Below are 23,313 nucleotides of genomic sequence, written 5' to 3'. Positions count from 1 at the left end.
TAATTAAGAAATAGGATATCATTTTTGGATGTATATCGGGACATTAATACTGGCTGGTCACGTGATCAAATCCCAAAAAGCCCTAAAGAATAGAAAATCTTTTTTGAGTATCATGAGGTGATCAAAATTACGTTCGGATGTGATCAGATCCAATGACGCATGAAGGGCTGTAATATAATTTGATCACGTCCGACCGTTTTGATCCCCTTATAATATTTAAAGAATGATTCCTAATATTTATATAATTTTCAGCAATTTTTTGATTTATCTCAGACAAAGACACTCATGTCTGAAAAATGTAAATATTTTATCATAAAAAAACTTTCGTTTTATTGGATTTGGTTTTGGTTAACAGCAGTCACGTGGATACCATCAATATCAGTACAGTCAGTACGAATATATCTCCCCTCGAGCATTATGGCGTCATTCTAGGAGTAATATGACGAATGTTTCGTACTCAAATTGAAACTATAAAAGCTTTATTTTCATTGTTTATTATATACTTTTTATCATTAAAACAAAGACAGCCGTTGAAACATAATCGTTACATGGTTTGTAGATTAACTAAATATGATTTATACATGGTCAGTAAATTTAATATGAGAAGTTACTGACCATATGTAGCAATATTAGGAAATCTACAAACCATATAACTAACAATATATATTTTAATGATATTTGATTTCAGGAATTTATAACCCGAGAAAAAAAATTAATACTTAACAGTTGCAAGCTATTTGAATTTTTTACTACAAGGCTTAGACGACTTTTTTCCTATCTCGTTTAGTAGCAGAAGGTCATGCATCAATAAAACAAGTTATTTCTAATATAAGCTGTACGTCTGCTGTATCACGCGATAACACTAATGGAGTGATGATATTGAGAATATGGAACAATCGATGAGCGATGGTGTAGGATACACCTGGACGTATAATTTTCTTCTGAAATGTTGAAGTTGTATAAAGATACAATTTATGTGTCGCTGCACATTGTGGAGACAGAGTGGGGGGGGGGGGGGGGGGTTTCAGTAGGTGCGTGTGGGTCGAGGGCATGGGGTAACCGAAACTATTGTGACATTTTGTGACATTCATTTCACGGATACATTCGGTATACAGTGTATTAATTGATTTCGCAGAAACTTTTTTATTTCATTTTAAATATTTGTATCAAACTATAAATGCGATTTAAAAATTTTAATTCAATTTCAAGGCGATGTACTAAAGAAAATAAAGAACAAACAGTGAATATCTGCCGTTCAGTTTGTAATATCAAACCCTTTAATTTGAACACGGAACGATGGATTTTAAATGACGCAAAGATTAATTACATTTCATGATGCGTAACAATGACGTGTGAACTCAAAACCTATGCGCAGCGATCGCCCACCCTTACAACTGAGCATGCGCCTGTAAACAACAAGGAAGTGTTTTATGAGAGCGGGAAGTGCTTGTCAAGAATTTATGAAAAGTTTTACAAATACATATCTTAATGTAGGATAGTACTACAATCACTGTTTCCTCCTCTTAAAATTTAAAATACAAGTAGCCAATAAGCATGGCAGTTGTTAGATCATAGAATTGCTAATGCAGGAGTGCTTTTAACAACAACCATTTGGTTTCCTCTTTTTTAAAAATTGAAGTGGTTCCGGGTTTTTTATTCATTAAAAGCAATGACAGCCTTACAGATTATATGTATTATTAATGTTGAAGCGCTTGATGCCTTAGCCAAAGGGTTTTTTTTATCAACTAAAGTGGCTCTGTCTTCTTTATTCAATGGAATCTGAATCAAAAATTCTTAAAGCCATATGCATTTTTTCAAGAATATCAACATTTTCATGGTTGATTTGAAAAAGACAAATATTTCCAATGAAATAAAAGTATCATTGCGAGCTGAATGCAGAACGTAAGGTGCCCCCCCCTCTCTCTCTCTCTCTCTCTCTCTCTCTATCTCTCTCTCTCTCTCTCTCTCTCTCTCTCTCTCTCTGTGCTGTGGTCTCTTGAAGTAAGATGGCTATCCCCCTATTCATCCTTCATACTACACACTGAGGAAGTCTCCAATTGTTGTCTTTTTCCGGCACAAGTGTCCATCCCAACCTTTCCCGTTGCATGGTCACTACCTCTTCCTGAACGTATAGTCATAGACAAACTATACGCTCCTCATTAAACCACAACACGGCAAACTCCCCACATCTAGTGAATGAATTGAACATTACTGGCCTGTATGTACCCAGTATTAACATACATTCTGTAGAAATCATTGTGTTCAGTCTGCCACAACTGCGATGAACTTTTGACCCTTTGTCAATAGCTCCACGGGACTATATTGAGCGGATTACCAAGACTTCGCGGAGCGTGAATCGGCCGCGCCGCAGCTAATCAAATTGAAAGATTTTACCTTGAGTCCTAAGTCGTTAACTTACTTGGTCTTAGAAATATGGAGTTTTACAAAGTTGTAGGATTACTATTCTCTCTGTTGTTGTTACCTCTGGCACAAGGTACAGTTTGATATTTTTTTAAATGATCAGTTTTTACATATCATGATGTGCACCACCAGGTTTGCACATTTTAAAACGAAAACATTAGTTAACAAATTACACCAACAAACAAATCAATGTAAATGTCAGTTGCGTATTTTTTTTTATTTATTTTTTTTGTAATTTAACATGTGACGCGCACGCAGGTCAACTCAACAAACGGTAGCTGTCCGCTTAATTTAGATGCATTAACCTCTACGCAGATGTTCCAACTAGTAAGAGCGTGAATGCAAACACCAAAAAAAAACCCCAGGAACAAATGTTAAAAATTGACAGCAAAAGCGCTAGCTTTATACTTTAAGGCTATTAAAATGACAAAATCTGTAATGAAATCGGAAAACAAATACGAACACATTTGGAGTCAGGGCATTTTACTTTGGCGTCGGCGTCCCATCCCAAACACAACTTCGCGGTCATTTAAATTCCTCTGATTTAGGTCAGATTATTTTGTTTACAAACTTCGGAACACTGCTTATCGGATGGTAAGGATTAATTAAGCAATGACCATGTGCGACCTCTTTACTGGTTTTTTTTTATATTTATTACCCTGATAAGTTGCAGTAACTACAATAACTACAGTGTATATGCATACCTTCTTAAAATCAATTCTTCAACCAAGTATATAGTTATACGGCACAGGTAGGGACGTATCATAAATCATAATTATCTGACATATACAGCTAGAGAAATCCTGGATTGATATTGCTTCAAATAATTGTTTTTAAAGAATATTTATTAACCGGAAGTTGCCGTAATATATGTATTGCCCGGGAAGAAACTCACTGCACCGAGACCGAAAATGTTCTTTCTGAAAGGTGCGGCAAATACAGTGGTCTGATTTAATGTTTATACAAGCACAAACGAGTACCCGCTGATCGATACTGGTTTCACTGCTAACGTTAAAGGAAGTACTTAATTATAATTCAATATTTATTTTTTTTGGGGGGGGGGGGGGGGTTGAAGGATGTTGTAATATGACCCTGACTTGAAACGTAGTGACGTAAAGTGTATCGCCCCAATTAACTCGGATCTTCTTACCAATGTAGAAAGCGCTGTATTTGTAAACGTTTTACAATGTGCTGTCTTATGGTATTGTTTGACAAGCAATCACGGGTCTGTTTACAGTTTAAATGATAACGCAGTTCATATACAAACACTATTTGGCCGATTTGTGCTTTGTCAGGAGTTTAGTTCGGTTATTTATGCATCAGTTGTCCTTGTCGATCCTGTTTCAAATTAAAACCAACAACCGTATCGTTGGCAGGGGTATGAATAATAAATGGAATAGCCATGCGCCTTTTGTTTAAATTTTAAAATCGTTGGAAAAACATGTCTAATGCGCATAAAAATGAAAGATCTGGGTAGAAACTGTCCCGGTTTAGAGTGCCGAGTTACTTACGTGCATGTATACATGTCGTAATTTATGTGTGTTTACCCCAATAGGTATCAATCCAATACAGGGTCAAAGCATGTTCCCGCTTTAAAATGCCGCCAAGATCAAGCTGTGTCTGCATCCCCTCCCCTTTCCTCTTAAGGAAGGAGTCTTCTCGTTATCAAACATATTTCTTATAAATAGAAATTCATAAAATTTTGACACAGTCACACGGATCATATTACCAAATGATTATATCAGTTTTATCAAATTTGACCTTTTCGTTTTTGCATAAAGGTCAGGTCAAGGTCACTACCTTTTTCCTCAACGTAAAGGATGATAAAAATAAGTGTGGATATTTGCAGTTCTGTAGATATTTGTTTAAGATTTGAATATTCTTTTCTTCAATGGAATGATAGAATATCAGAATGTCTATCAGCTTATACTACTAAATCGGAATAAATATTTATACTAAAATTGATATTGCTTAGCCCGCATTTCCTCTAATTTTCTTAAATTTTGAAGAAATGTTTATTATTTTTTTAGGCTTCAAATAATAAAATATTTATGATTTTTATGTAAAGTGAAGACTTTATTAAAAGATATAAATTGACAGAAAAGCTAATATATTGACCGTTTTATAAGAGAGAAAAACTGATTTTAGTGATTTTTTCACAAAAATCAGTGTATAGAATGGGCGCTTTAGAAAGCCTATAAAAATGTAGTTTGATAGGCAAATCATATTTTAAAAACATATTCCGAAACCCAAGTATCATATCATTAGTTTACATTGGTGAAAAAAATCCAACATTAATGTAATTGTTTTTAAAATGCTAAATCAGACTCATTAATCTGCAGCAATTCTTAATTGCGCAACATGTGATATTTTCCTACGCCAATATTACGCCAAAAATATAGTCCCTGTTAGATTGTAAACTTTGATTACTTTTTCTATGCCAAGTTGTATGATGATAAAAAAGAAAGAAAAATATTCTATTTTAATTTCCTTTCATCTTGATTTAATGAACAATTAATCAATTTTACGTTTGACAAGTCGAAAACCAGAAAAGACTCCTTCCTTAAGTAAAGAAATCTTGGGTTCTCATATTTTTTTTTACAAACAAATAACACAGTTGCCTTTAATTTGCAAGATTTTTTGATCTCATCAAAGTCAGTGTTACTGACTGTCCTGTGAATATCCGATGTAATAAAATGATAAAACATTGTTGATATAAGAAGCTTTACAAAATACACTCTATCTATTAAAAAATCAGCTTGATACAACGAGATCAATAGGCAAATAGCACTTTGTTGGAATTTACCCTTGGGGGACATACACCTGACGTTATATTAAATACATTTCTATTCATTATAAGATATAGCAACAATGATCAATAATACTGGCTACGGTCCGTAGCGATCGCCATTTTGGATTCCCAGGACCGACATTTCTGTCGCATAATTCTATCCACTTTTTGCAAAATCACCAGTTACAAAGATAATTTACTATTACTTTAATGTGTATGCATACAAAATCACTAGTTACAAAGATCAATCACTAGTTTTTTTATTTTGTACGCTTACACATCTCCCATGCATTTAAAGCAAAACACGACTATTCATTTTACATGTAATTATAAGAATATCTGATTTTCATATTGATTTATAGATATATATCTTAAAAGGGATGGTAGATTTCTTTTTTTCGTAAAGACCAATATTTTTATCGTAACATGTATGTGAATTGAGTGTAAATTGCTGATGCTTCAGGAAAATACATACGGTTGTCATAAAATTCAAGACAATCCGCTCAAGTTGTAGTACGAGCTATCTCGACCGTGCAAAGTAAAAGGCACCAGGAACTGTTTGGCACGTAAGACCCCGGTCAAAAAGTTTGAAATTAGGGGAAACCCTAAGGTTTTGGCTGGATATTTGAAGGGGTATAAATTACCAGAATATTTACTGCATGCACTTTGTGGTTAGAGGAACTCACTTCTATTCCATTCATATGACAATTAAGTACTCAGTCTGGTAGTTCATGGTCCAATGAAGGTATATGAGGTGTAAAATCAGATATGGAATAAAACTGTGAAACTGTGGCTAAAATTTTCACCTTCGGTTTTGTGCATGAAAAAGAGGGTGTATTCAGAACCTGAAATGTCAATCAAAGGGAAGGTGATTGACTCCTAATTTATTGGCAAATATTTGCATGGGTAAACATTACAATACAAATCCTAGGATAGTTTATGGCAGTTGCTCGAGACTGGACATATGTAACTTATATCAATTCCCCTTGTGTGCCGATCAAAGTAAGACAACTTGTAATTATAAATAAAGGGCATTACTGATGTAACAGCATTCAATCAAGTAAGTTGAAGACTTTAAAAGTAATTACTGATGTAATCAATGAGACCAGGTAGCTTTTGAAGTCATGATCTATTTACACCAGGTGAGACGTGCAATACAGAATACGTATTCCATGGTTGTTTTTGTTTTGCAAAAGTTCATGAAATGTGTAGTTCACAACTCTTTTGCTAGGCTTGTGTTGAAAGACAGATATATGTAATGTACATGTACTATGTTTTGGACGTGTCGTTATTATTGAAATAATCAGGAGGAACAGAACTTTCTCCTGTATGATATTCAAGACCAACTATTTGAAATTGCATTGAGATAAAGTCCAATAGGACCTAGACAAATGTATAAAGAATTGAATCACATTCAGCATATAATTTCCCAGAATTCCTCAACAGGAAATCCAGGCATACGCACTTAATATGACACTCTTGATTAATGTCTTAGAGATCAACATATTAAAATGTGATTTATTTTTGTAATTAACGGTTCAAGTGATGTTATATTCAAGTTTGAATACATGTGTACCCTCATTCTTAATTTTTTAAAATTAATTTTCAGCCCTGAGTCCAGATGGGACTTGTGACAGTGACAGCGACTGTCTGTTATCCTTTTACCACTGCTGTACCGGAACTATCTGGTGTTGTCCTTCCGGTTACATATGTACCGGATCCGCAACCTGCCTTAGCATCGGGTTCGTTCTGCAAACAAATATATGTTGATATGATATACACTCACAGTTTATAATGAAGACTTACAAAAGGAATACATGCGAAGCAATTGGTTTTATTTTAGATTTACATGATAATAATTGACCTTTGACCTTTCAGAGTGATCGTGGGTCCAATCGTTGGTCTGATCGTCCTTATCGTGTGTGTTGTCGTCTGCTGCGTCTGTTACAGTAAGTCACGTGATTTAAACACTTTGCAATATTTTAATGATCGACAAATAAATAGAGCACGGCGATGGTGCCTAAAATAGATCGGAAATATTTGATTAATAAAAGCACCCTCTATCAAATACTGAGAAACTGATTCTTACTTGAAGTTTATTTCATAAAACATATACAAAAGTAAGTTAAATACATATTCTGTGTTCTAATAATTCTGATTGTGTCAGTGGGCTGTTTCAGGTTTTAAAACAAATGTTCTTTAAGTTTTGAAAAAAGTTGAATTTTAAAAACAAATGTTCTCTAATACTTAAAATAAGTTTGACTTTTTGATCCCATGTATTCAATCTGTTATTTCAGAGAAGAGACAACAATCGCCCGGAGTTGTGTACAACCCGAACATGACAACAACAACTGCCACAACTGCCACCTATGGACAACCTCAGCCCTACGGACAACCCCAACCGTATGGGCAACCCCAGCCTTATGGGCAACCCCAGCCTTATGGGCAACCCCAGCCTTACGGGGAACCACCAAAGGTGTAAGCAAAAGAAAGGAAAGGGGATGAAAATCAGAGAGAAATAGAACATTAAGCCTATATGATAGGCTTATATGTAAACAACATTTATTTTTTACAGTTTTATGCAATTTTGTATCAAGTTCTAAAGTCGTTTTTGTCATAATATATCGATATCTTAATCCAAGTGCTTTGAAAAAGTAAGACCTCTTGTATGAATGAAAACTCTTTTTTGAATACTCTTTTTATTTTATGTATCTTTTTTTGCCTACAAAAAATATGTTTACAAACTTTTTTTTTTATCATTTTTTGTTTTATTTGAAAAAATATGTTCTGTTATGTCGAAGAGAAATTGAGAGTGTGTGATTGGACTTTAGCTTTTTCATTTTTCACTAACATTTGCGTTTATGAATTTCCTTTATGTTTATTTTTTAGAATGTTAACAACTTTTGTGAAGAAAAAGTCCCTTGTACAAGCTTTTCTATGTATATAGTACTCTTTAGCACATATTTCCGTTAAAATGAAATCATGAATCGCTCCCTCCCTCCCCCCCCCTCCCCCATCCCGGGTGTTTAATACCCGGTCAATTTAATGTTACATACCTCTAAGCATGAACGTTATTCCTCCCTATATAAGACTCAAGGAATGGTACCTCAATATGATCTAGAATTCCCCCTTAGGATACTTTGACTCGGTTCATTTGACACCGTAACATGATGAAAGATCTTGTTCCCCGACTACATAGGAGCTAGCAATTTGTTATAGCTTACACATTTAAGGCTCTAATTAATTCTTAATCAATTAATTAATTCTATTAGCATGGTTTACTATTGTCCAAGGATTTATTTTATTTTTGCATTGACAAGACTTTTGTTTTTATATTTGCTTTCGAAAGCTTTGGATATATACGTGTTCATTATTAAAATATTTTTATAACAAAGTTTTGTTGTTGTTGTTGTTGATGATTGCATAACGTTGACAAACTTTAAGTCTATTTTTCTTGATTTTTGTGCAACCCATAAGCAAGAATGCATCAGCCTGAGAAAAAATACATGTAACCAGAATTAAAGGTAAAATCATCCAGGGGACTGAAAACTATACATATAAACATTGATATTAAAGCTATACATATAAACATTAATATTAAAGCTATACATATAAACATTAATATTAAAACTATACATATAAACATTAACATTAAAGCTATTAAAATTTTCAATAAAGAATACGCTAAAGAAGCCTCTGCTTTATTGGATTTCCACTGTCTAGCGAGTCCATGCCTGTTTTTAAAGCTAGTGTCATTCAACGTCTGATAGAATTGGTTTCTGTATACGATGGTAAATGATCATCATATGGGCCGATTGTAGTCTGCCTCCTGAATACTGTAAATTCCTTATATTACGCACGCGAGTACTTAATTCTGCGATCTCTCTGTTTTGTATCAAATCGCGAGAATATAAACTCGAGAATGCGGAATTTTTATTTTTGAATCTTATAGTTTTCAACTCTAAGAAAATAATGGAGAGATTTTAAAATTCGCGAAGGATGCTTGTCACGATTTTACGCATATATTAATTCCTCGCGTTTAATTAGGAATCTACAGTAGTCATTTATGAAAATGTTTTGAAAATTGGAGGGGAAATATATCGACAGGATGTGTCAGGAAACTGGTCACATACGGTGTTAGAGCTGTATGATGTACTAAAGACTGTACAGCCTCTGGTATCTTTAAAATATTCAATGACTTGTACAGACCTCAGGATCAGGAAGCAATTTCAGTCTTAAGTCAAAATTTCAATCAGTCATAAAATAATGGTTTAACATAAAATGACGAACGAAATTTGTAATTGTCAACATTATATCAGGACAATATGAATAATAAGAGATTAAGTCTAAGTTTGCTTCATGATCTTGGGGCCAGGTTGGTTGAATTAGTGCATACAAAGTGAAGAACACAATGGAATCTAATTTTATCATACCTATTTTTCCTCAAGTAAGCGATGAGGCTCATGGGTCTTTTGTTTAAGTTTTTTAAATTTGGGTAAAAAACATGATGTCATCATGCTCTAAAATGACATCATAATGCTCAAAGGGAGTAATATTTTGTACTAACTATGTATGGAATATATAAAATGCTCTCTACGTGACTGTTGTTAGCCAGTAATTTTTTTTTAGAATTAAGCAGAAGGTAAGATATATGTCGTCACATTGTGTTTTCTGCAAAGGGTTTCAATAGAAGACTCAAAGCATGTTTCTCCTCTTATACATGTACGCCACTTGGATCAAACTGTTTGCATTACCCCTTTCAATTTCCCTTTTTGCAAAGAAATCTTGAGTTCTCATTTTTTACAAACAAATAACACAGATGCCTTTTATTTGCACGATTTATTGATCTTTCCAATATTAATGTTTACAAAATGTCCTAGAATTAATTGCATTTTTAGCTTAACGATTACATCACTATTCATACAAAATCAGCTTGCTACATTGGGATTAATAGGCAAACAACACTTTATTCGGGCACGTAGCATGGGGGGGGGGGGCAGCCCCCCCCCCCCCCTCCCCACTTTTTCTCGCAGCAACCCCCCCCCCCCCCCCCCCCCGGATTAGGATTTTGAAGATTTTGGGAAAGTTAAATTTTTTATTTTTTGCTTGTCAAGATTTTTTGGATGAGTCTGGCTCCCCCACTTTCAAAAACGATGCTACGTGCCTGTTATTGGCATTAACATCGGACACATTCCCTCAAAAACTTGACGTTTTAGTTAATCAAAGTACTAAGAGTACTAAAAGACAAAGGAATTATTTTGTAGGAATATTTAACTAATAAATATATGATTTTTTTTTCAAATTCTAAAGTAAAGAAGGATTTGAGTATGACGGTTTTAAAATACTACAGGATTGAAACTACTCTGAGAATCTTACATCTCCGTGCTTTTATATGGAATACATCAATTTATAACATAACCCCCCAAAAATATATTTTAATAGTTCCGATTCATAATTTTTAAAAAATACAAAAATTGTGCTAAAATAATCAATACCAACTCTTGAAAAGCTAAAATTTTTCATCTTTACCCTTGCTTAAAACCCCTAATGTTAGGCAATATGATCTCAATCTCGCAAATTCGTCCTAACGGTTCTTTTTCTTTTTCAGAACGAATGAATCGATGGTAGAGAAAGTGTTGGAAAGTTTTCTTTGCATTTCCCAAAATTATGTAGACGAAACTCATTATTATTCAAAGTTAAAATACCATGAATGACAATTTCCCCATAACTTATATATATTATGAATTTTATTATGAATTTTCGTGCAAAGACTAACCTAACAACTTTGCAAAAATAATACTTTGTAAATTTTGAAAATTCTTAATTTACCTTTGTATTGATAATTTTTGACAATATAAACGGTAAATTATGTTAGAATTTTTCTAAATATATTAATTTTGAATTCCGGAAAAATCTTATTTTTGCAATAAAAAGATCCATTCTTTCATTACATGCACGATTTCTATTCTTTTATCTAACTGTCTTTAAAAAAAATAACCAAGGCGAGGGAAAATAACTTTAGTGTCGCTTTAAAGCTAATTTTAACAATGATATTTTGTAAATGCATTGTTTCATTCATAATTTGGTATTTAAGTTTGTTTTGCTTGTCTGATATGATATATTTCCATGCCTGTTAATCGTTCGAACCTTCGAAGTGGGAGAATCCTAACCTTACCAACTTGACTAGAGGGGGGGGGGGGGGGTTGTGAGTAAACGATGTTTTCCTAAAACGATACAAAATTTATTTTTGATTCAATTTATTTCATATTTGTATGACTGCTCGTTTGAAACTTATACCGCATATTTTGCTTTGCTAAGAAAACAAATATATTATTTGCGCGGTGCAAATGATGTCAGTTGTCAATGTTGAAAAAATAATTATCTCTCGACCAGCACTGGTGACGCAATGATAAATGATCTTAATTTTGCTTTTCTATTTGCAAGAAAATCTTTAAGTTAATATAATACCAGTAACAACAATATTAATTCTATTGTTTCCATTATGTCATAGGCTAGATTTTATAACACATTTGTCAATATCAATATTGAAAAGTATGTGTTGTGTTATAACACCTATAATACCTCCATAATTCAGTTAGAAACATTTCTGTTAAATGTTTTTACACTTTTCACACGCAACATTTTTATATGACAGCTTTTAAAAACACGCCGTTCCAAAATCACTTTGAAATCAACAGCTCTAGTCATATATGCAGGATTATTCACGCATCACAGCACATGGCCTGGGTTCTCAACCTATGCACCTTTCAAGTGGCACCACTGACTGTTTTGTTTTCTTATGCGCTGAAGAGTGAAATTTGGATATTTAATATGTTTGTTTCATTATCTTTATATTAGGTCAAGTATGCATGCCAAAACACTTTATAGCTGATTATAGTCTGAAAGAAAAGTAAAAAATTAAGTAAAGTTAAACAAAAGGAAAACATAGCGGGGGGGGGGGGGGGGGGGCTATATTGAAAGATACGTACCGCGGGAGATTAATTTATAAGCGATATACGATAGAGACAAAGAACCACGTCATGTTTATTCATTGAATCCCATAATTGTTCAATATTTCCCCCACCACTAGATAATTCTTGTCTCATTATTTGGTGTCACGGGCAGGAGGCTGTATAAAAATACAAATAACCACTTTACAATTACATGGCATGGCTTGTGAACCCCAAACAGCATCAATACGTATTAAACTATCGCATATTAATACTTATTGTGAATTTGAGGTATTAAACGATTTTAAGTGAGAAATGATGTTTATTAATTGTCATATGTTTAGTTCTATCTATTGTATATTTTGTGATTGCAAATAAGTTATTATTTGAAAAATAATATTGAAATATGAATCCTCAACAAATATTGCAATTTTTTTGCCGCTGGCGGATGTCCATCGAATCCACCAAGTTCATTATCGACGTCACACGCAAGCTGACTGGTAGCAATAAAAAAAGCTACTAGAGCCTCCGTCTAAAACATTTATTTTACCGAATCAACTGTACTGAGGAACCAATGAGATTGCTTATTAGAGGTCACGTGATGGTAAGTGCTGAGAGATTTCTCAAGATGTAAAGACGTTTACGCAGTTTGGATTATTTAAGGATATTATTATAAATCGGAACTTTTACTCTACAATACTGTTCATAATATAAATAGTGCCTGTTTGGGAGGGTAACAGTTGAAATTGACACCCCGAGAAAACCATTGTCAACCGACGCGCCGAGGTTGACAATGGTTTTCGAGGCACAGTGTTTAATATTCGTATTAAATTGCCCTTAAAATATTAGGAATATGATTCAAAGATATTTTATAAATAAGGAAGAGTATTAAAAATCCAAAAAAAATTCTGTCGTCTGCATGTGATTCCTTTGATCGATAAACATGTAAGAAATTACGAACAAAATCGTTGGGGTTACACAGAACAGCCGTCAAAATGACCTAGATCTTCTCTCTATAGGAGAAACGATTTATAGAAATACTGGGATGTTAGTAGAATAGAAATAAAGTTATTGTTATCGTGAATGTTGCAGGATAACCTCCTCAGTCTCGAAATGTTGCTTGAAATATAAAAGTCTCGGCTAACGCCTCGGCTTTTATATTTCAAACAACATTTCTCGACCTCGGAGGTTATTCTGCAACATTCACAAAAACTCGTACTTTATTTCTTAATTAAACATGAAAGATATAACAATCGACGGAAGAGTGTAAAGCCTTAACATGACAACAACTGCCATATGAACAACCTCAGCCCTTCAGACAACCCCACCGTATGGACAACTTCAACCGTATGGACAACCACCAAGGTCATATGGGGAGTCGCAAGGATATGACAACTTACTTTAAAATGACAGTTAAATACAATACCTGTTTTCGCCCTTAAAACGTTAATAAGTTAAATAACCGAATACATGAACTAAGATCGTTGCTAAATCAGACCCTTTTAATATTTGAACATAATCAGCAATCCCGCCTCTTTGATTATTTCGACCCGGTTTATTTGATACTGTTACACAGCATCTGGGCTCATGTCCCGACTAATTGGGGTTCTTCATTCTTTGAGAAAAAATGTCAATTGAAAATCTTAAATTCATACTTATAATAATAAATCTTGGTAAATACTAAAGTTCAGTTTAATTGAAACATAACTTTAGGCAAAACGCTGTTTGATTACATATAAGAATTGCAACTTTGAAAAAACATAATTTTTAATTATTATGCAATCAAACAGAACGTTTCAAAAAATTTTTTTTAGAAAAATGATGGCTTTTCTATAAACGTCCGTTTCTTTCGATTGACGTAATACTGGAAAGACAATAATGCATTTTATTTATAATGGTAAATTGTGAATAGGTTGATATCATGTTTACAAAAATGTTGAGACTCTAAAAAGTAAAACCAGGCAAACCACAGTAATAATCTGTTAACAACTCTTTAAATTTGCTTGATAAGATATAACAGTTACAAAATAGCCAAATTCGAATAGATCGAGAATTCTCCACGGGACCTTCTTAAAAGGATGATGAAATATATATAGGTTCCTTGCTACATGCAAATATCCGGCTTATCACATATTTGTATAATTATACACAAATAAAATACTGATTTATATTTGTATGCAAAACGAACTCTTAATCTCATGCTAGTTTATCAAAAGCATCATGTTTCATGCAAAATGCGCACATAATCACAAAAGTCTATACATGTTAACTATTGCTATGTGATGTCAAATGTTAGTTATGGAACATAGGAAACAACTCTTAAAGAACGTCAAATTGAGAGCCTGTAGACAGTACATTTTTTTCCATCAGAAAGAATAAATTGTTCAGAAGTTTCATCCAAGAACAAAAACAGGGCGTTCGGGTAGTCTGCAATTTGCGATCGGCCATTACTGCCATCAGCCAATATCTGAAACATTCTGACTTGGTCTGCGTGTTCTGCTCGATTCTTACCACAGTTAACACATGGTTGAAAATCATAACTGCCTGAAAACATATGGCATGGCATCTTTATTGTGACAGCAGCGTACACATTTTTCAAAGGATCAAACGTCACAGCTTTAATGTTTTGTAAGTCAGAATTTTTATATCGAAACATTTGCTGGCCAGACAGAGAGAAACAAATAAGCTCGTCTCCCTTCACTCCAATAACCTGGTCCTGTGTTAAACACTGTGATGGCAGAGTGTCGATTCCTGGGCATGGAATCACTTCTGTTTGAACTTGTAAAACAGGATAAAGTGTGAAAATTTTGATCTTTGCTTTTGTTGCAACTATGATTTTGTTTTGGTCTTCATCGACACAAAAAGCATCAAGGGTGCTCTCTTTCACGTTAAATTCTGCCATACAAGTAGCGTCAATAACATTCGTTTTCCTATTTCTAATCTTCAGCTTGTAAATTGAGGATTGACAGCTGATATACAACACGTTTCTGGTATTACCAGTACAGAGGCAAGGTTTGTTTTTCAGTTCTACTGGATGATTAATATAAAATCAACCTCTGTTCCATCAGGATAAAAACCTTTAAGTGAATTTGGAACTAAACATGCAAATATCAGTGTTTCTTTATTTACAAAAACACATTGATGAGGCGATCCAGGTATCTGGAACTCAGATTTTTTCTCTAGGTTTAGTTTATGTGGATCATATACATTTTTTGACAATGTCAGCGATTGTTTGTCTTCTATTGATTGTAGAGTCCTAAAAGATGGAAAATGCCTCGATAAACTCCAAATAATCTCAGTTGGTTTTGCAATCATTGTGACTTCTTCTATCTTGTCTTCCTCATACACTTGTTTCAGTATGGTTGTGTGGTCATGTTCGTACTGAACCTCTTCATCTTTGAATATATTGCATTAAATTGTTCAAACTGTTCTTCTGCTTGAGCTATTGTTTTCACGGAAGCTATAAAAGCTTGTCTTGCTGAACCTTTCTTTTGGATAGCAGAAAGGAGAGCTTCACAATTTTTGACAGTCAGCAGGAATTGCTTTAAATCAAAGACGCATTGCTTTGCTTCTCTTCATTTTCTTCATGTGATTTTATAAATGACTTCTCAAACTGTTGCTGACATTCATCAAGCCGGGATTTAAGATTTTCAATTTCATTATAAACATTTGTCAGGATTGTGTCCTTTCTTGCATTAGTTTCTTTGATTGTACGTACTTTTTGTTCTATCAAGTCTTCAGTTACCTTAGCTATTTTATTTAGAACACCGATATTCCAGTCAACATTTGTCATTGGCATTTCTCTAACTATTTCTTCTAATGTTTCAAAACGCTCGCAGTGTCTATGCTTTGTCGCAAAGCATATGCTGCAACAAAGTTTGTCATGATCCAAACAAAATACTTCCATTAATTTACCCATATGCGAACAGCATGGTTCGTCTAAGTCTGGAACTTGCATATTTTCATCTCTGTCATGCATTGCGGGTATTCCTGATATTTTGTGATTTTGAAGGCTGACAAATATTCGGTGTTGGCCTGTACAAAACACGCATATAAACTCCTGACATTCGCGGCACCAGTTTTCTGCTTTGACCTGTTTGTTATCACGAAGACACACAGCACACGGGTTGTCATCAGGTTTATCTCCCATTAGCAGGTTCAGTGAGTTAAGGAACGTATGTGCGGGGAAATGTTTTGCCCATTCCTCTACGGGTGCATCCTGTTTGGGACACCCCGTCATTCGCCTACATACCGGACAGCTGAATTCCAATTTCGCTTCTTCTTTGCCAATAGAAGCCCTGGTTATATAGGATTGCAGGCATGCTTCACAGAAAGTGTGTGTAAAAGGAAGACATTTTGGTTTTTTGATCGGCTCCAAACAAATTGGACAATTAAAAGGCACATATTTACCAACAGTTTTCCTTTCCACCGCCATTGTGGATGTTTTGACGAGAACACATTGCAATATGGGACTTTTGTTTTAACATTACGTTCGAGGGAGATTGGCGGATCAAGACTATCAAACGAAGGCGTTTGATATTAGAGTTTTCTAACCTTGATTAATAGTCAATCAAGCTTTTAACGTTTTATATTTTTCTTATATTTTTTATTCTATATGTAATATGTTTCTTTTAAACACATGTGTTTAAGTATATACAGCTGTCTCAGAGTCAGTGATTGGATAAATACTTATTGATCATAGGCATGAAAACCGATAAAACCATGAACATATATATTCAGTTTGATTTTTAAAAAAATTGAATAAAAAATAATACACCAGCATTTAATATTTTATTATTGCAGTCAATACAATGCATAACACAATTTATGGATGTTGTTGTGCAGTAACTCTCGCATCATCGTTATTCACATTGAGTTATTTTCGTGTGCTCTCATTAATATCAAGAACGTTATAATGTATACCATATATTAACTAACATTTTATTAAACGAGAGCTTGTTCTTTCGCCAGACATGGGCTAATCGTTACTGAGTTATCGGGGTTATTTTTCAAGTAATCGACTAAAATTTCAAATAACATGTACTTGCAAATGCAATTAAATCGATTACAACCAAGATGTTATGGAAGATATGATAAATGTTTCCGTAATTTTGAATAACAACATAAAATAATACCGCGTATATGATATTTTGTACAAATCTAAACCACGTGTACCTTGAAATCTGTTGTTTAAAAAAAAAAAATACATGATAATATGCTTGATCATTTGTTAAGGATTCTCCCCATGTCTGCCCCATAGGATAGGAGAGAGAGAGAGAGAGAGAGAGAGAGAGAGAGAGAGAGAGAGAGATTATTGTACCGCTATTCTAATCTTACAACAACGACGACGATTACCACAGACAACGGAACAATTCCTTTAAAAAAAAACCTCACTTGAGCATTCGGTTCAGGTCCTTAGATATTTGTTTCCTTTGTTTCAATATGCTATCTAAGCTTTTTATATAACCAATCCGTATTTTGTATTAGATCAAATTCCAGTCATGAAGTTTGGTTGGCAAATAATGGGAAATAAAGTGAGAATATGTTATTTTTCATGGTCAGTTACTTAGGATACAATGATTACAAAACAGATTTCTTCTGCTATTCTTTAATCATTATGTTTCAAATGCAATCGTGTATTATAAAATAATACATTAACACTACACATCTTATATATTCAAGACAGATTTCCCTTAAAGACTTTGCTTCGTTGTATTTTTACAATACCTTTTTACCTTTTATGGAGAGCATATATCTGCAGCCAGTAATGCCGGCTAAAATATTATAAGAAAATGTTTGAACGTAAAAATTCATAGCCAATATCTGCTACATACAATATTTTACAAAATGTGTAAAGGTGGATTTTACAGCCAGTACTACATGCCTTAATATTATTTGAAAATGTTTAACGGTATATGTCGATAGCCATAAATTGTAAGCTTCACACTTGGTCACGATTTTGATTATAATCATTTTTCCGAATTTAATCTTTACAATACTTCAGTAAGGAAATTTCAATAATCAACTATGAATTGAGTTTCAGTTGTGTTATAAGCGAGATACAGAGCTCACAATGTTTTGTGTCACGTTAACAAAGTTTTAAGCTATATGGGCTTGTTTTGAATGTTAGGCTGAAAAATACAGCTTTAGACTTAAATTGAATGTGATAAACGCTAGGAACTATTTTTTATGCTTAAAACGAATAATATGAGAGAGAGAGAGAGAGAGAGAGAGAGAGAGAGAGAGAGAGAGAGAGATCAGCTGAAAAATAAGTTTTATCGGTATATTGAACCAATGTTAACTAAAACATTGCATGTGCCTTGTTTACATTACAAAGAATAGCGAGCACTGTATTTTGCTTATAACTCTTCGACTGACACTCAGATTTTAAAGTATCGCTAGAAATGTTTTCTTAAGAATTGTAATCGATTAAAAAATTTTAAAAATGTTAAAATGTAACCAGTATTTTTTTAATATTATTGTTAAATGGTGACTGTCAACTGTCAACATTTTAGGCTACAATATAATCAAAATTGTATTCAAATGAATATCTAGCTAAGACAAAAAATTTATTTCTTAAGATTTGTATTTTAGCCATTAATTGACGTTATAGAATATTGACTGACTTTGTCCGATTTATTTTTTAATCAATTTTTACAAAGTGAGTCTGTTAATATCATTTATTTCAAAAGACTAGGGAACAATATGTTAATTCTGAATATGACACTTATTTCAACTCCAATCTTTTAAATCAAAGCAAACTTGTTATTCTGTGACATAGATTGCTATTGGTCACAGCATTTTTAAATTAAAAGGTTCAAAACATACAGATTGGATTTACATTTTTCAATGGTTCTATCATTTAACAAGTTAAAAATAATTACATCACTAATCATTCTCTTAGGGGCATAAAAATGCTATTTTGAAAACCAGGGAGCATCAATTAAATTAATGTGCAAATTTTTTACAATATTAGTATTTCAATTAGACTTATACAAATACACATTTTAACGACATACATGTACCATTGTAATTGTTTTTAAAGAATGTAATGTAAAATATATACTAGTATTACTAACGCTTTTAGTTACAGTTCAAGGACGCATACACACGTGCATGTAGTTATGTACGGTACCATCATAGTATATTATTTTTAAGTGGGGTGGGGAGGAAGTCTACAAATGATATAAAATGTGATTTGGATTGAGTTTTATAGATGTATATAACGTTTACTTATGTTTATAAAACCACTGAGGACATTAAAGACATTCACAACATGTCGTACGTTCATTGCAGACAGATATTTATTGCTGTGCATTTGCGACGCTCAATGATAAAATTTATCGTTAGCGGTTGATGTTATCAACTACATGTATTAATGCAAGAATTTATATCATTAGGGGTTGTAATCGCAACGCTTAATGATATTTATATCATTAAGCGGCGTTTTATCCTTAGAGGTCGATACAATGAAGAAGGCGTGTAACAGAGAATATTGATCCGCTTTGAAAATTGACCCGGGGGTCATTTTTCAAGGTTGTAAATTAAGACCAAAATCGTGGAATTTCTACCCAAGGTCATTTTCTAAACTCTGATGATCTCGACACGTTAAAGATTAATCCTGTTGGGAATTGACCCCAACTTCACAGTTTTGATCTGAACTGGAACATACTCTACACGGTTAAAATGTACAACCATGCACATATTTGAAAGTTTTAGATTTAAAATTGTCTTACTGTCCGATATATATGCAGACGTGGTATTTTAGGTTGATATGTCCGAATAATCATTTAATTATGAGACTGAAAAACTCATATTTATTGATTATTATAATAATGATATGAAAATAAAGCTGAAAAGATAACCGTTTGCTTCGGAATTGAACAGGCGAGTCGGGCTAGAATAATTTTTGACAGAGAATTGATTTTCATTCCCATTCTGTGACAGAATTTAAAGTTTTAACTTGTCATAATCTCTGATAGATACATCTAATACTTTCTAGGCAATTCAACAGAGCTTTATTCGACAGGCACCTGACGTTGTAAAATTTTCTTATAATTAGAAGTATATAATCTCAATCCTTTTTTAGGTAAAGGGTGTATATATATATATATATATATTAGTATTGCGACTAAAAAATATAACGTCAGGTACCTGTTCTTAATTGGACAGACTATTTCCCAGACAAAATAATAAATAAATAGGTTTTTATATTTTTATCCAACAAGTCGTCAACAGGTTTTATTTATTTTATACGACTTAACAATATTTTTTTATAAACTTGACAGATAAACTATTTTTAAGCACCAGCCAACTTGCTAGATACACTGCATGTGCATAGTCATAGTTTTTTTAAAAATACAATTCATCTCTATTATTTTGAGTTTTCAATTCCATTATTTACCTGTAAACTAGAAACACAGACAACTGACGTTATATATTTTTTTTTCATAATTAAAAAAACATATACCCTCTACAGTCCAAATGTAAACAGTGCATAAATGTAGGTTTGCATCTTCATGTACAGTTAAAGAATGATTGATATAACTATATTAATGGTAGATATGAAAAGGCATGCAAAAAATGGAATATTTTAAGAATACCCAAGCATACAATTGATAGAGAAACACTTGTTAATATTTGGCTTTTATAAGACCGAGATTGGTTTACGGTGATGTTGTGTGGGGCAACTGTATCAAGAAAAACTCCGAAGTATATATACATGTACAAAGCAACCAGGACAGTGACAGAGTTAATTCTTTTAAAATCATTTTATATCGTGAACCTGATTTGGAAACCTTGTAATCTCGAAGGGATAAACATAAACTAATTATATTCTACAAGATATTAAATGGTTTAGCACCACAATACATGATAGATTTAATTCAATCATATTTTCCAACTGAACATGCACATAATTTTTGCTGTCCTCTACTATACTGTACTACTTATTACAATAGCTTTGCTCTGTCTTTATGTGAATTATTGAATAATCTTCATACAAAAAGGAAGATTTCATAAATTCTATCCATCTTTAAGTCAAAACGTAGAAAACAAAAGCTTACAACCACTTCAGTTAATGCAAAAGGCACGTAAATATTAGTTTACGTCAATTACAGAATAAAACTAGAGATCTTATGGATTTTTCAATTGATAAGAGTCGTTGTTTATGCAATGGGTCTGAATCTGAAAGAAGTGTAAAAAAAAATTCTTGGATGTCCAAGATGCATTCAACAAAGAAACGACTTTTTAAAAACTTATTGACATTAGTGTACCTTTTTATGTACCCTTTTTTTATTTTTCTACACCGGAATATAAACTCGGATCCATGATTATAAATATTGCTTATCATCGGCATTTAAACCTACACAAACAGAAATTATTGTCATGCACCACATTATTTTTTTCAAACTGCAGTTTGCCAACAAGGGAATCGATGCCGTTAATATAAGTAATATGTAAACAGTGTGACCGTTGGACCGAGCGCAGATTTAACACAGTGCAGTTTGATTTTTGTTTAATAAAATCTATTTAAAACGCACAAAGTAGAATCCGCCAGCATGGTTGCCTACTCCAGTCATTCGTCAAAGTTTAACTAAACGTCGCGTGCTCAGTCTACATTATGACGTCATATTTTAGACGTAAAACGTTCAAGTTTTGTCTTCGGAAATAGCCGAAGAGAGTTATGTTATTACCGATCAATCAATGATCGAACTAACTTTTTAAAAACAAAATGGCTGCCAAGATGGCGGCGCCCAGGGCTGGAAGAAATTTTTTTTGGCCTTAGTACCCCTGATTCAACTTTCACTTTTCACTGATTTTCTTATATATACGTGTTACCATTAATCCTCGCTTCGCGAGGCGGGCTTCGCCCGCCTCTCGCTGCGCTCGGTAATATTTTTATAACAAAAAGTTCAGTCCTGCATTCTGCTATATTTTAAGATAAAGTCAACCCCTTGTATTTCCTACAATTATACTTCAACAATCGCTCTGATTTCAACTGACTTCAACTCTGAAGTTGAATAAAAAAAGATGCTTGAGTTTCTGTTAGACAACATCTATGTAGTTTTTTGAAATCGAGTGTTCCATTCTTGTGGAATTTCCATGGCTAATAATTGTGCCCCATTGTTAGCAAAACTATTTTTGTATTCTTATGAAGCAGATTTTATTCAAAAACTTGTACGTGAAAAAAATGAATCACTCGATGTGCCTTCAACTCAACATTCAGGTATATAGACGACGCATTATCAATTAACAATTGTTATTCCCATACTAACGTCGACTCAATATATCCCAGTGAACTTGAAATTAAAGATACCAAAAAGTCGCGTCATCTGTATCATATTTGGATATTTTACTGGAAACGGACATTGATGGTAACCTAACAACAAAACTTTATTATCAACGCGATGACTTCAATTTTTCTATTGTAATACTCAACTTTCCTTACTTATGTAGCAATATACCTTCATCACCTGCATATGGTGTTTGTGTATCTCAGTTAATTCGATTCGCAAGGGCATGGTCTTCGTATTCATCAGACTTTTCTAAGGCGGGGCAAGCTACTGACAAACAAGTTGATAAAACAGGACTATCAACAGTCTCGTTTGAAGTCTTCATTTCGTAAGTTCTATGGTTGATACGTTGACCTTGTCGGAAAATACAATCTTCCCGTGGGTTGCATGCTGACTGGCGTTTTTCATGCTAATTGTTAGACCATAATTATTCACCTAATTGCCCACGGCCTTTTCCGTTTTTCCCGATTACGACAAAAAGCACACGGCGGGTGTGACCGGTAAGCAGAGGATGCTCATTCCTCATAGGCACCTGATCTTACCTCTATCTTTTTGGAGGTCTGTGTTGCTCTGCTTTGAATCTGTATTTCGTTTTAATGATTTTTGTGATGGTTTACGGCTTGTTATCGTCATTTTTCATATCAACTGTATACTTTATGGTAGTTCTGATTTTTTATAAATTAAATTGTAAAATAATTCCAATTCTAACAGTTGTATTAGAGCTTCCGATCGTTTGTGATTCTCTTAAGTTACACTGCTTCAGGCTGTAGAATCTTAAACAAACATGTAAGGTATGCACTGTTTTTTTTTTTTAATGTGCAATTGTATCTTACTGTAAATATATCAAAATGTGTTG

The 23,313-nt window shown here is 33.4% G+C and overlaps 2 protein-coding genes across 2 annotated transcripts; one reads left to right on the top strand and one right to left on the bottom strand.

The window, feature by feature from the left end:
- Positions 1-2,178: 2,178 nt before the first annotated feature.
- On the top strand, positions 2,179-8,607 carry LOC128179323 (protein shisa-5-like). Its single transcript, XM_052846725.1, has 4 exons — positions 2,179-2,494; positions 6,822-6,954; positions 7,091-7,161; positions 7,510-8,607. The coding sequence occupies exons 1-4, from the start codon at positions 2,434-2,436 to the stop codon at positions 7,692-7,694; spliced, it is 450 nt and encodes a 149-aa protein (XP_052702685.1). The 5' UTR covers positions 2,179-2,433; the 3' UTR covers positions 7,695-8,607.
- Positions 8,608-15,687: 7,080 nt separating this feature from the next.
- On the bottom strand, positions 15,688-16,597 carry LOC128179321 (transcription intermediary factor 1-beta-like). Its single transcript, XM_052846722.1, has one exon. The coding sequence runs from the start codon at positions 16,595-16,597 to the stop codon at positions 15,707-15,709; it is 891 nt and encodes a 296-aa protein (XP_052702682.1). The 3' UTR covers positions 15,688-15,706.
- Between the last annotated feature and the right edge of the window lie 6,716 nt (positions 16,598-23,313).

This window comes from Crassostrea angulata, chromosome 4 (genome assembly GCF_025612915.1).
Source record: "Crassostrea angulata isolate pt1a10 chromosome 4, ASM2561291v2, whole genome shotgun sequence".
Classification (NCBI taxonomy): Eukaryota; Metazoa; Mollusca; class Bivalvia; order Ostreida; family Ostreidae; genus Magallana; species Magallana angulata.
The sequence above is the reverse complement of the archived record's forward strand: the minus strand, read 5'-3'. Positions and strand labels throughout refer to the sequence as shown.